The sequence below is a fragment of the Mauremys mutica genome, chromosome 22 (assembly GCF_020497125.1).
Source record: "Mauremys mutica isolate MM-2020 ecotype Southern chromosome 22, ASM2049712v1, whole genome shotgun sequence".
NCBI classification, from domain to species: Eukaryota; Metazoa; Chordata; order Testudines; family Geoemydidae; genus Mauremys; species Mauremys mutica.
The window spans coordinates 14,220,841-14,234,173 of NC_059093.1; the positions used below are offsets into that span (position 1 = coordinate 14,220,841).

The 13,333-nt window shown below is 44.4% G+C and overlaps 1 protein-coding gene and 1 long non-coding RNA gene across 9 annotated transcripts in view; one reads left to right on the forward strand and one right to left on the reverse strand.

Moving 5' to 3' along the window:
- Positions 1-13,333, forward strand: part of ARHGAP32 (Rho GTPase activating protein 32) — a 381,592-nt gene that overhangs the window by 348,849 nt on the left and 19,410 nt on the right. For all 7 annotated transcript variants that reach the window (XM_044997056.1, XM_044997057.1, XM_044997058.1 and 4 more), the window contains 3 exons: positions 8,671-8,773; positions 10,393-10,537; positions 11,343-11,425. In XM_044997056.1, coding sequence (XP_044852991.1) covers positions 8,671-8,773; positions 10,393-10,537; positions 11,343-11,425 — 331 coding nt within the window. The remainder of the gene's footprint in view (positions 1-8,670; positions 8,774-10,392; positions 10,538-11,342; positions 11,426-13,333) is intronic.
- The window catches only part of LOC123354801, an 86,363-nt gene continuing 74,657 nt past the window's right edge, over positions 1,628-13,333 (reverse strand). For both annotated transcript variants that reach the window (XR_006574886.1, XR_006574888.1), the window contains exons 4-5: positions 2,667-2,875; positions 1,628-2,101 (exon numbers count right to left, since the gene is read on the reverse strand). This is a non-coding gene — a long non-coding RNA (uncharacterized LOC123354801). The remainder of the gene's footprint in view (positions 2,102-2,666; positions 2,876-13,333) is intronic.

Below are 13,333 nucleotides of genomic sequence, written 5' to 3' on the forward strand. Positions count from 1 at the left end.
CTTTGCGGCAGAGAAGGAACTGAGGGCAGTTTGCTCACACAGCCTTATATAGCTTCAGTACGGAGCAGTGTAGGGCATGGGCTGAACGGACGCAGCTACCAAAAATCTGCAATCAGTGGTGCAAGGCACACACACATCAAAGAACTCCAGTTACTGCACAAGGTGAGTAACCTCTCCTCGACCTTACTGCTGCACAATGAAACAGGGCGAATATATATTGATGCAGCTGATTTGTCTTTCTTCTATTTGAAACAGTTTTTGAGAAGGAAATGTATAGGGTTTAAAAATTTGAGACTACAGTTTTCAAAATCTCGTAGAGGATTTAATTTTAGCTGGAACTGGATATCCAAATCGTATGGTCTTGAAAGTCTCAGCCTGAACCTCTGTAGGAGACAGGGTCCTTAGCCTGCCATATTCTAAGCCTTTTCAACTCCATTCACTTTCAAGGGAAGGCTTTGTTCCCTTGTGCTCTTAAATAACTTTTAAACCAAGACACTCCTGCCTCCTTGGAGTTTCTGATGACATCACCGCCTGTTCTAGTGCCGTTGGTGGTTTATCATCACCAGGGATCCCAGCTCCCTTATGATTTGCCAGATCCCCATTGTTTATGTAATATTTTCAGTGATAAATTGTTGCAGGCTTCCAAAGGAGAAGAATATGGTTAGTAAAACAGGTTAGAACAAGAAAGGATCATCTGAGGCAACATTTCAGCTGGGACGCTCTGTGTGGGCAGAGTAAAACCAGCTCCATTCTCAATTTTCCTTTAGCTCAGACCTTGCAACCTATGTGTCACCTCTTTGGTTCTTCACGTTCATTTCATTAGTCCCTTGATTTTGTTAATAATTTTTAATTACAATAGATGTCTGGCTGGCTGCCCTTGAATCTTGGCCAGCTTGAGGAAAACCACAATTCGGGGCCTTGCTTTTAGGGGTTAGAATAATCTAACCCTACTTGAAGTCTGGCTTAATCCTTCCTTGAGGTCCTAACACTGATGACCTGCATTGGCCCTGTTTACTCTGCTTCTTCTTGCTTTTATTGGAGAATAAGAAAACAACGTGGAAAACTGCAAATAAGCAATAAGGTAAAAATTAATTTAAAAAATAGAAAGCTATGTAAAACCACAAATGTGTCTGTCTTCTGTTTTCTTTCTCTTTTTAAAAATTGCATAAATATATTAAAAATATGAACAGTCTGTGAAATTCATGTGCCCAGTGTATCTTTGAAATGCTACAGAGGCCCAAGTGTAATCTTTACTCACAAACTGACCTTTATGGCTAATTGTTTTCAGTCTAGAGATTTTCTACGAAACTGCCATTTTAAAGATGAATGCATTTAGATTGCAAGGTCTTCGCTACAGAAGCTGCCTTTTTTATGTTTGCAGAGCATCCAACACATTGGGGCTGTGGGTGCTACTGTAATACAGAGAGTAAATAACACTAATCATGTGAAAGTGTAAAAATCCTGGAATTTAGTTCCAAAACACTTCAGATTTGAATCTTAGCAACCAACATCAATAGATTTGTTTAAGCAGCAACTCTTTTTTTTTTTTTCTTTTACACAAAGAAAAGTTTTGCCCTGGATGCTTTCAAGTGGGTTTTCCGAGACTGAGAAGTCATTAACCAGGACACAGGGAGATTGACACGTTTATTCTCTGTGACTTGCACCATGCATTTATCAGACCAGACTTATTCCATCTGTCTCTTATGACCCATTATTACTCATGTCCTGTCAGTTTTACCTGGCACACTACAGAAATGTTGTCTTGTTTATACAGTTTTGCGTAAATCTGTTTGAGATGGTATTTATCACAATTCCACATACACTTTGTAAACTGGAGGAAGTGACTTGTAAAGGTGCATTATGTGGCAGTTATATGGTGAGGCTGTTTGGAATGGTTTTACAGCCCACTTCAGCTTTTTTCTCTTGTGGGTTCTAATGTCTTCCAGCCCCTTTGTTTATATTGCTGTTCTGTTTGGCTAGATTTTACTGCTGATTTCAATGTGTGGCCTGGTATTTTGTATCCTGAAACCTGCTGGTTGACATCAGATATATGCAAATCTAAAATCACATTTGTTGCAGCTTGCAGTCATTTGGGGATGATCTGTAAAGATTATAAAGGGTAGACGTGATCAGAGAGAGATTGACAAGAGTTTAGTGAAACATAGGTGTGATCTTGTGGTCTGAACAAAGAACTGGGAACAATGCACACCTGAGCTCTAATCCCATCTCTTATACTTCCTCTGTGACCTTTGGGCAGGTTCCTTAACATTTCTGCTTCACTTTCCCAATCTTCACCATGGGAATAATCATATTTTGTGTGGCCTATTTTTATTTATTTATATATATTTGCTTCCTTAGATTGATAGGACTGTGAAAGCGCATTTAAGCAAGTTAGGAGCCTAACTCCCATGGAAAGTCAATGTGAGTTAGGAACCTGATTCACTTAAGCACCTTTGTAAATCCCACTAGGTGCCTAGCTGCATCTTTGGGCACCTGTGTCACTTTGGAAATCTGTCCCTAAATCCACTTTGGATTTCTGCCCTTGACCCAGAAATCATAACCTAGAAGCTGAATCCAGCAGCAAACTCCACCCTATGATAGCAATAACCAGCTAATACATACAACAGAAAATTGGTGGGGACTCCACCTTGCACAGGCGCACTCACCTCTCCAAGGGCACCACTAAAAAGGTGAGCGTTGGTATCTTTGAAGGTCAGCGGTTTTGAATTATTTCGGTCCAGTTTCCATAGTCGATGGGCACTTGTGTCCTTGCCCTCTTCCAAACCAGTGCATCCCATGCTCCTTTTGGCTCAGCTTAGCATTGTGACGAGGCCCCGCTGTGGCTTTACTGCTCTTCGAGAGGGGATCCTCCAAGCTGTATGAAAGGGGAATTGAGAAGGACACACAAGCTATTAAAATTGCTAAAAGGAAAACTCTCTCCACTCCTTTCCAGCTTGCCTCCTTTGGAGCGGCTGAAAGTAACAACCTTGATAAGAGAAATTCCTTATGCCTCACCTACGCAGAGGACACAAGGGGCTTGGTAATTAATTTGCATTTTGAAATACCAGTGCCACGAGGAGAATAAAACCCGAGAAGAAATATTTCATGCTGTACAGCAACAGCTCGTATGTCTTCTCCTCTGTTTAGATGTCAAGAATGGTATTTTATTTCTCTTCAATTAATTTTTTTTGTGCAGTAAGTTTTAGGGACCTGTCCATGGAACACTAAGGCCTGGCCTACCCTTGAAAGTTTTACTGGTATAACTATTGCTGTTAAAGGTGATTTAAAAAAAACAACAACAAATAGTTGTACCAATAAAAGCCCTAGTGTGGACACAGTTATACCAGTCTAAAGGTGCCTTATACTAGTGTTATTCCCCTTCCTGTACAAAACCACGTTGTAACTGCATCCATACTCAGGGCTGGAGAGGGTTGCACTGATTACTGTACAGTTAAAGTGGTACGACCGTCTAGTGTAGACACAGCCTGAGGCTTCAGGTAAGCACGTACAGCACATGCTTAAGTCCCATAAATGTCAGTGGGACTTAAGCATGTGTGATTAAGTGCTTTCCTGAGTGGTGCAACAAGACAATCCAGCCTTAAGCAGATTCCATTCCTAGGCACCACAAGGTGTCTCTCTGCTCTTGTAGCTGTCTCATTTATATTTTATAACCCGCTTTACCATTACCTTAAGACCTACAGTACAAAAGTCACTCTGTCAGATAAGAGAGAGGTATTGCCAGGAAGTAGTGTAGCTCAAGATAGTTGACTTAGGCTTTATCTTCACTCTTTAGTAATATGTGTATATGGAACGAAGGTCATTTCTTGCAAACCCTACAGCATGTTGAAGGAAGTCCATGTTTGTGGCTTGATCTTTTATTTTTAAGTTTTGGTAGCTCATGGGAGGATGTTAGGCTCAGGATTTAGGAGTGAACTGCGGGAGGAGATGAGTGAAGTTATCTCAGTATGCAGGAGTCGAGGTGGTGGAATGGGGCTGCATGCTTATAAAATGTCACCTGCAGGCCACTTTCTGGCTTGTCATGAATGGGGTAATAAAAAGGAAGTAATTCACACTTTCAAATCTCACCTTGGGGAAGGACAGCTGGGAGGGCAGGTTTAAAGAAGGAAAAATAGGCTGCTGAAACCAAAAGGGCTAAACAGCTGAAAAGCAGAGCTAGTTGCAAAATGGTAACAATTTTGTGAGAGTGAGTTTGGGTTTTTTGACGATTTTTAAAAATTCTGTATCTTCCAAAAATTTCAACCAGCTTCAGTGAAAAGCACACAAAGTCCGTGCAGTAAGTTGTAGTTAGAGGTGAGTCAGCTGGCACGGGCTACCTTTGGGTATCTTAATTGCAGTGTAGACATACCCTATGATATCAAAAATAAGATGGGGAGGGAAGTGGGGGTAAAAATAGCTGTAGTATTTCATCAGCGGCTGGGGATGTATCTACCAGTGGTATGCGAGTTCCTATGGGGGCTCACTGGTTATACTGGTATTCTTTTAACGCAGAACAATTATTAGTTGTTGTTATCTTCCCATCTCACTGCCTTACCGTCTTGCTCCTTCATTTAATTGCTTTTTGCTAAGCTTCTTAGACAATATTGGAACTTAATGACATCCATAGTTTGACAGCGTTTGTTTAGAAGGTTAGCTACAGTACGTACAACCGTTCAGTTTATATTCATTGTTCCTGTTCGAGTGATCATTTAACTTTTTACGGTCATTCGCTCTGTGTGGAATTCAGCTGAGCAGCTGCAGTTCTATGCGATATGGTCCGTTAACCAGCAAAAAGGCCCTGGCTTTTGCAGTAGTTCACGGATTGCTGAAATACTGTAAAAATGACATTGCTGCAGGGGAACTCGGTGGGAGGTCTCATTCCCCAGGCTGAACAAATAATTCAGATTCCAGTAATGCGCACACAAAAAAACAACACCCAACAACAACAAAAAGACGGCCGCTAAGGTTATGAAAGATTAAAAGGGGAAAACAAAGCAAAGGTAGAGGACTGTAAAGGGTCTGATTTCAAGATGAATTAAAACACCCTTGAAAATGGGAGCTATAAAACTTTCACTTCATCCTGAGGGGAAGAATTAACCCTTTTAGTCAATGAGTAAATAAAATAAAAGCCTAAGGAGAGATGCTGTAAAACTCTCAAACCTGCTGGGAGATGCTGAGGAACGAGCTGAAAAATTCCTTGAGTCACCCCAGTGATAAAACATGCTGGGGTCTCCTTTGGTAATGCTTCCACATTCCCGGGCTTCTACGGTTCAATGCCTGGAATGTCAGTCACTTGGGGCCGGCAAAGGGAGGGAGAGGTGGGAATGGGAGGCCTGATCCGGGAGCAGGAGATACACAAGTTGCTCAGGGCCTCACAGGATGTGGATGTTTAAATGGAGCAATTATCAGTTAACTCTAGCACCCTGAAGTGCAGGTGAGGTGGTTGTTTCTTCGAGTTTTTTTCCCTGAAGGGGAATTATCTGGTGTCCAGAGGTTGGACATGATATTGCCCAGAAAGGAAATAAAAACAACAGTGCACATTGTTAAGCTTTTCTTATTATTTATTTGAATTATGGTGACGCCCGGGAGCTCCTGTCATGGATCAGGGCCTCATGGTGCTAGGTGCTGTACAAACAGATGGTCCCTGCCCCAAAGTGCTCATAATAAGTATAAGGCACGAGACAGATGCATACAACAGAAGCCCAAGCACTCAATGAGACAGTAGTAGTCCTCGTGATAGGGAGTAGTCTCAGGACACCAGCTGCCTCTCTGTTGTCAGATTTTTTGGTAGGCAGCTTTAGCACACCTCTACCTCGATATAACGCTGTCCTTGGGAGCCAAAAAATCTTACTGCGTTATAGGTGAAACCATGTTACATTGAACTTGCTTTGATCCACCGGAGTGCGCAGCGCCCCCCTCCTCCCCGGAGCACTGCGTTACCGCGTTATATCCAAATTCGTGTTATATCGGGTGACGTTATATCGAGGTAGCGGTGTATTAGCTTTGGCTGTTTTTACTGCAATTTCATATTTCTTGTTGGTACCAGAAACACGAAGCTACCAGGGGCTGAGGAAAGTTGGGGGTTGGAGGGGAAAAATTAAAAATGCTCATGTAATCTTCCTGTGGCACCCCCCCACACACACTTTTTTCTTTTTTTAATAGCTAACTAAGGTCATCCTGCCAGCAAAAGACCCCTTTTAACTACAGCTATGTCCGGGGACCCAATTAACCACGTGTTTTTAACCACATCTCTAAGCCATGCTGCATCTAGAGCTTTAGCACAGTTCAGTACATGCTCAGCGTCCCATCTCTGCTACAGGATGGATCAATGTGATAGCCAGGTCAGGAGATGAACATGTAGCCTGATACAGTGGAATTTCTGGTGTGGATGGGCCCATAGTATTTTTGATTTTGTCTTTTTGTCCCATGCTAACTCTAACAGCGCTATCCAATCTCTTGGTCTGGTGAATAAGCCAGTGCAGTAAATGTATTGCTATGACTATATCCCACTTTTTGCATCAAGTCAAGGAAGGGAAAAAAACAACAACCCAAATTGTCAGAACAATTATGACTTACATACAATACTCCTCAGGAGCGCAAAGCCATGGAAGCATGCCATGTTTGTTCTCTGTGACACAGGACTTTGGTTAGGCAGCTTGGGCCGGTGTTCTACGTCAGGGTTCTCAGCCTGGGGTACGTGGAGATCTTCCGAGGGTTACATCAGCTCCTCTAGATATTTGCCTAGTTTTACAACAGGCTACATGAAAAGCACCAGTGAAGTCAGTACAAACTAAAATGTCATACAGACAGTGACTTGTTTATACCATACACTGAAATGTAAGTACAATATTTATATTCCAATTGATTTATTTTATAGTTATATGGTAGAAATGAGAAAGGAAGCAATTGTTCAGTAACAACGCGCTGGGACACTTTTGTATTTTTGTCTGATTCTGTAAGCAAGTAGTTTTTAAGTGAGGTGAAACTTGAGGGTACACGAGACAAATGAGCTTCCTGGAAGGGAGACCGGAAAGGTTGAGAACCACTCCTTTAGGTTGCCCTTCAACGGCAGGTGAGGATCCCAAGGCACTTGCAGGTTTGAGCAGGAGGTAACCAGTTCTGGTCAATGCCTTGCTCTGAGGAGAAGGATTTTATTTCCAAGGCTCTATGGGGTAGCAGGGGGTCCGTTTGCCCAACAGTCTCTGGAAAGCAGCTTGAGATACTGTGAATATAGAAGGTAAAACACCAAATTGCAGACTCTCCTATGTTTCATGGTACATTAGTCTGAGATGCATCTGCGTATTTCTAGGGAACCACCGAAAGTGTCTGCTCCTTTCCTCGCTCAGGTTGTTCATCTGCTTCTGTGCCTGATGAGAAGCAGAACAGCAGTAGAGTGGATGGGGTGGGGAGGAGGAATAGGGCATCCAAGTTCAACGGTGTTCCTGGCAGATGGTATATGTTACTTGATATACGGGAATTTGCCACATGACCTATTCACAATCGGTGTCACATGCCAAATTGATAAGCGTTGGCATCTTGTGTAAGAATAAATCTAGATCATTGTAGGAGCTGTGGCAAGAAAGTCTCCTGCAGAGGAATCCACAAAAATCTGAGTTTTTCCATGAGGACTTGATGATGCTTAGACGGGTCTGATCCTAATTTCCTGTCTGGGCTCATCTCAAGTCTCATTTCCCTGTTAAAGGGGATCAGCGTTGCGCCTCCCTTAAATCCATCGGGATGGATCGCTAGATCACCCGGTGGAAGTTCAGTTGTATTGGGAAGCCATTTGGAGAGAACTGGTTGGTGAAATGGCCTGAATATTACTGTAAACCTGATTACATCCACTGGGTCTTACTTTCAGTCCAGCCTTATCTGGGTCTTCCTTTGTACCCAGTTTTGCACTGCGGTTTCAGTGGGTTCATTGTGTCATGTAGCTTTCTAAATCCAGGGACGCTCAAATGCATCAGTGCTCTGCACATACAGAGATCAAATTATCAATTATAAAAATACAGGTAACCCTGGGGTAGAATGTGGTATTTCTTTAACAGCGTACAACAGTTTAAACCAAGTAGGGGAGGAGAATTTCATGCTGAATTGAAGCTGCAGAAAGAATTTTGGCTGGACAGAATGAAATTGCTCAATTTCAGATTGGCCAGGATAGTGGCGTTAACACCACGGCTCGTTTGTAAGCGTAGATCTTCCATAACCACAGTTGGTGAGAACCTGTTTTGTATCTCAACTGAGAAATGGCATCTCCTGTGACACAGTTCCCCCTAATACCGTGCTTCAATACTCACTTAAAGGAAAGCATACCTGCTACCATGGGAGGGATAGCTCAGTGGTTTGAGCATTGGCCTGCTAAACCCAGGGTGGTGAGTTCAGTCCTTGAGGGAGCCACTTATGGATCTGGGGCAAAAATCAGTACTTGGTCCTGCTAGTGAAGGCAGGGGGCTGGACTCAATGACCATTCAAGGTCCCTTCCAGTTCTAGGAGATAGGTACATCTCCAATTATTATTTATTATTTACCAGTTACTAGCACTATTTCGTACACCTCCTTGGTTTCCGATCCAAGTAGCAACTAGGGAAGCAGCCCATCTGTGCTTAGCTTATGAGATCTGACACAGGCCCTCAGTAACATGGTCAACTAAACACTAGCCCTTTTTTCTTTTTAGTCCCCCAGGTCCTCAAGAGCTGCACCGAATTCATTGAGAAACACGGCATTGTGGATGGAATATACCGCCTGTCGGGAATTGCGTCAAATATCCAGAAGCTACGGTATGATTGCATTGTATTCGACGAATCCCAGCACATGCTCATTTAAATGCTCTGGTTTCAGAATCCTAGAGTTCAGTGATGATAAGCGGTGGGTGTCTTGGAGAACAGATGGGGAGGGACCATCACAGCAGCTCTCCAGTGCGCGCGTCTGCTTCATGAACAGCGTGCTGTAGCTCTGGAACATTTAAAATCCCACCTCTCTCTTTTTCCACAGAGGTTCTGAAGTAAAATGACAAACTTTGTCTACATGACAAAGTGTGACTGGTTTAACTTAAATCACCTTTTTAAACCAATTTATTAAACTGGTGCAACCCCCCTGTGTGTAGGCCCTTACTTCAGTTTAAGGGCAGCATATTTTGATTTAGCTTAAACCTGTTTCCAGTTGACTTAAATAAAACTTTAAAAAAAGGCCACTCTTAGTCTGAAATAAGTGGGTCCTCATGGGCTTGCATTAATTGTAACTATATCAGTTTAAATTCCCATCTTAGTTTATACCAGTGAAGGTTTCCCGGTAGACAAGGACTTGGCAATGCTTAGACATTGCCTGTCTTTCTAGAATACCATCAGCCCATCTCAGATGCGCAAGGAACCCCACACCCTTGCAGTGGAGGTTGCTAGCTGGAAGAACTCATTCTCCTTTGCCTTCACCTCACTCCATCCCACTTCTCTTTTAAATAATATCTTAAAATTCTCCCTGCTCCTTCCCCAAAGAGCTTATCTACACCTGGAGTTATTCAGCAACAGCTATTCTGAAATAACTATTCCTGAATACCTCCGTGTTTGGAGTCTCTTATTCTGGAATGAATGTCTTGTTCTGCATAGGGGATCAGCAGTTCGATTTACATCTCGTGGAGAAGTGAGCTTCAGCAACAGCAATCCTCTGCTCACCCCTCCCAGTGGCCTGACTCACTACGCTAGTCCCTGGCTAATTGGAAACAGGAATTTCCATGCACATACTCTAGTGGGAAGCAAGGCTTGCCAGCCCTGGCCCTCTGAGTGCAGCTTTTATTTCATAAACATTTGTGCTTTGGGTTTCTCGCTCTCTTTTCCTCTCTGTGTGAAAACCAAGGGAATGCACACGGGTTTTCTTCATGTGGTTCCTGGCTCTGTTCATTCTTGCTGGGCTCTCTAGCTTGCCTCCAAGGAATTTCGGCACACAGTAGTTTTGATATACAGCAGCTGTTGATAGGCCCTGATGTTCAACGTTGCTTATAATTTCAGTTTCCAGGCCTTTGAAATTTAAAGGGGGTAAGGTTTTCAGTTTGGCCCAGGACGAATTTTACCTAGGCAGCTCTCAGTCACAATCACTGGGGTCAGAGATATAAATTGTCTGCAACCGTGTTGAGAATAGACAGTTTAAAATACAAGGCTGTCTGCCTTGTTATGGGAAATCTGATTTCTGGGCTAGCCAGTTAGATGTAAACGCAAGCGACGATGCCTCATAAGAAACCATCCCACTTTGGAAAATCGTGAGTTTGCAACAGCACAGGCGTGACTCTTGTGGCTTTGGCCCTAAGCCATTTATTTCTTCTGTGAAGCATGCTCTTGTGTTCCTTTGACTCTGATTTGTTTTTGGCTTTTCTCCACTCCCACCCCCGGTCTGCCTTTCTCATCTCTAGCCACGAGTTTGACTCGGAGCAGATCCCCGACTTGACTAAAGATGTTTACATTCAAGATATCCACTGTGTGGGCTCCCTCTGTAAGCTCTACTTCCGCGAGCTCCCCAACCCCCTGCTCACATATCAGCTGTACGAGAAGTTCTCAGTAAGTACAAGCCGATATCTCGGTTTCCACGGATTAGGCAACGTCACTGTGGGTTTGAGCAACAGGAATAGCAGAGCCACCTGTTTTGTAAAGCCTGGTAACGGGGGCCATATAAGATAGACAGATTCTGAAATGAATCCTGCTGAAGATCTTTCTTTCCCTTTATGTTTACAAAGGGTTCCCTGTGAAAACGGGGCTCGCAAAAGCATTGGCTTAGGGCAGATCCTGTTTGGGCTGGCGACTCCAAAAACTCTGCTGCTGAACCCAAACTAGCAGCCACACACTGCTGTGCTCGTGTCCAGCACGCCAGGCTCACAGCGCCCTTTGCTGTTCCCCTACTGGGATCCGCGTGCCGTTAACGTGGCAGGGCACAATACCCTGCTCTAGACTTGCAGCACCAGGAGGGAGGCACGTTGGAGGTTTGAATGATTGTGTGACTCCCCATAGCATTTGAGGAGTCCCCAGCAGAAACCACCAGCACAGCAAGGGAGGGCACTGGTGGGAACATCGGTTGCTGCCCTCCTTTGGGATGAATGTCACCCTCCCTGCAGCACAAGGAGTCACTCTGTGCCATCAAGGTGCAATGTACAGCTCCTGGGCCAGCTTCATTGAATCTTGCCTTTAATGTTAGTTGTATGCAGGCCCACCTCCTCAGTACAGATACCAGGGTGAAGGGTGCAGCCTAAAGGCTTTGGTGGGAAGGTAAATCCTACAATCTAAATGCCAGCAAACTGAGTGCCATCCAAACTGTTTCATTTGCATTAGCAAACGCCCAGTGTTAGCATCTTAATTTGTTTTGTTCCAGGATGCTGTGTCCGCTGCTACAGATGAAGAGCGATTGGTTAAAATTCATGATGTCATCCAGCAACTACCCCCACCGCACTACAGGTTAGTGTGCTTAGCTTTACCCCACCACACGCATTCATTCTTTTTCTGCTCTGACAGTGCACCAGGGCCCTAGCTTTCCATCCTCAGCCTGTCCAGGACGAAGGTCACCAGTGCAGACTAAACCGAAATCACGTTATGCTAAATATTGGGACTTGGGCTGCAGCACGATGGTGTCACTAGTTTGGCCGTTATACAATCATCACTTATGAAGGGAAGGCTGATATTATTGTGTGCTTTCTGATTCCGCCCCCCTAAGATGGCCGCATTCTTCCTGCATAGTTGAGCACACTTGGAAGGATTGCTGACTGCATAACCTTGACTTATATTTTAATTAGATCAGTAACAACACATACTGCACATAAATCTTATTTGCCTTACTCTATACAGTATGCCAGGAGAGGATGAATACAGAGCCCATCACAGCCAAGTAGTCAGATTTCATTATGGAGAGGGGAGGTGGGTGGTGAATCTTTGCACAAGATATTTTTAATGAGGACAAAAACCGTAGGTTGCAGTAAGAGGGAGAGGAATGAAGCAAGTAGCAGGAGAATCAGAACTTTGTGAGGGGTTTGCCCAGCAAGGCCAGTTAATCTGGTGACAGATGCAGATGCTGCATCTGAAATAATGTGAAAAAAGCAGCACTGCAGAGGTACAAATGTAAGTTGCACAGAGTGCAGCTGTGGCAGCACATCTGTTTAACTAGCAGAGTTGGCAGGGAAGGTATTCTGCTGACACCAGAGAGGAACTGCTCTCCCACATGCATTACAGAAAGGGAGGGAGCATTTGGGAATTGGGCAGTCAGAAAAGCAGCATAGGAATCTGAGCCTCTTTTTTGGTCCTAGTGAACTGCCATGCCATGCTGCAGACACCCAACCCCTCTCCTTTCCCCCGGGACTCTCCCCGGCATGGCCTCAAATGCCCTCAGTTATATCGTAGACTATCCCCACACTGGCGTGTGCAGTAACTGGCTGGACAGTGCCTGTTTTACAGAGGCAAGTTGTTCTGTCCTGTTGTCTGGGTGGGCAGCATGGCCTTTCTGACGGTTGCTGTGATGTCAGTGTGCCGTAAAGCAGTCTCAAGGGTGACCCTAACTACTTACACCATTGCAGGACAACCTTGTACCCTTTAGGCCTTAATTCAGTTTTTTTTCTATTCTGTGCCTCCTTCCGGTTTACCTTCCTCATGTGCCCCAGCTGCCTCCCCTGTCATTTATGGCAGGGGGCTGGGGATCCCTCAGCTGACAGTCTTGCTCCTGTTCTGTGCCCATTGACCCTGGCCAGTTAGGTCTAGGAATGGCCAAAGTGGAAGGTTTAGATTTGATGGCACCAAAATATCGCGGGCAGCTGAGCCAGGAAGCAGCCCCTCTTGTTCTGGGTCTGACTCTGGATCGGAGCCTTAAGGGCAAATTTGGCTAGATTCAACTCTGAGCTTTCCTCTCCCTGCCCTCCTGCTGAAATTCAGAGTGGGTTGGACCTGAGGTTCTTCCTTTGACCCATCTCAGTGCCTGGGCTTTCGTATTGCCACCCGCTCCCATCTGCACTGGGAGGACATAGGGACAGAGTAGCTCTGTGATTAAAATCTCCCATGAAAAGCCCCTTTTAGGAAATCCCCATCAATCTAAAGCATGTTGTTGTCTTTCCCAGCCCTGCCTCACTTATTTAAGCTGTGGCTGGTAATGCTTCCGTAATCACTCTCTGCCCTAATGTCTGATTTTGATGCATCAGCCTTGTTCTCAGAACAGAGAGGGGGCTAGGAAAGGATAAAAACCCAGGTGAGAGCAATCACATTTCACAGGAGATAACTCTGCTGCAAGTGTTCCCCCTAGTGGTGGTTCACTTGAGGTTTCCTCCTAGACGTTCCTGAGGTTTGGCTGTGCAGCCTTTTTGGAAGAAAAGAACATTTTTATTC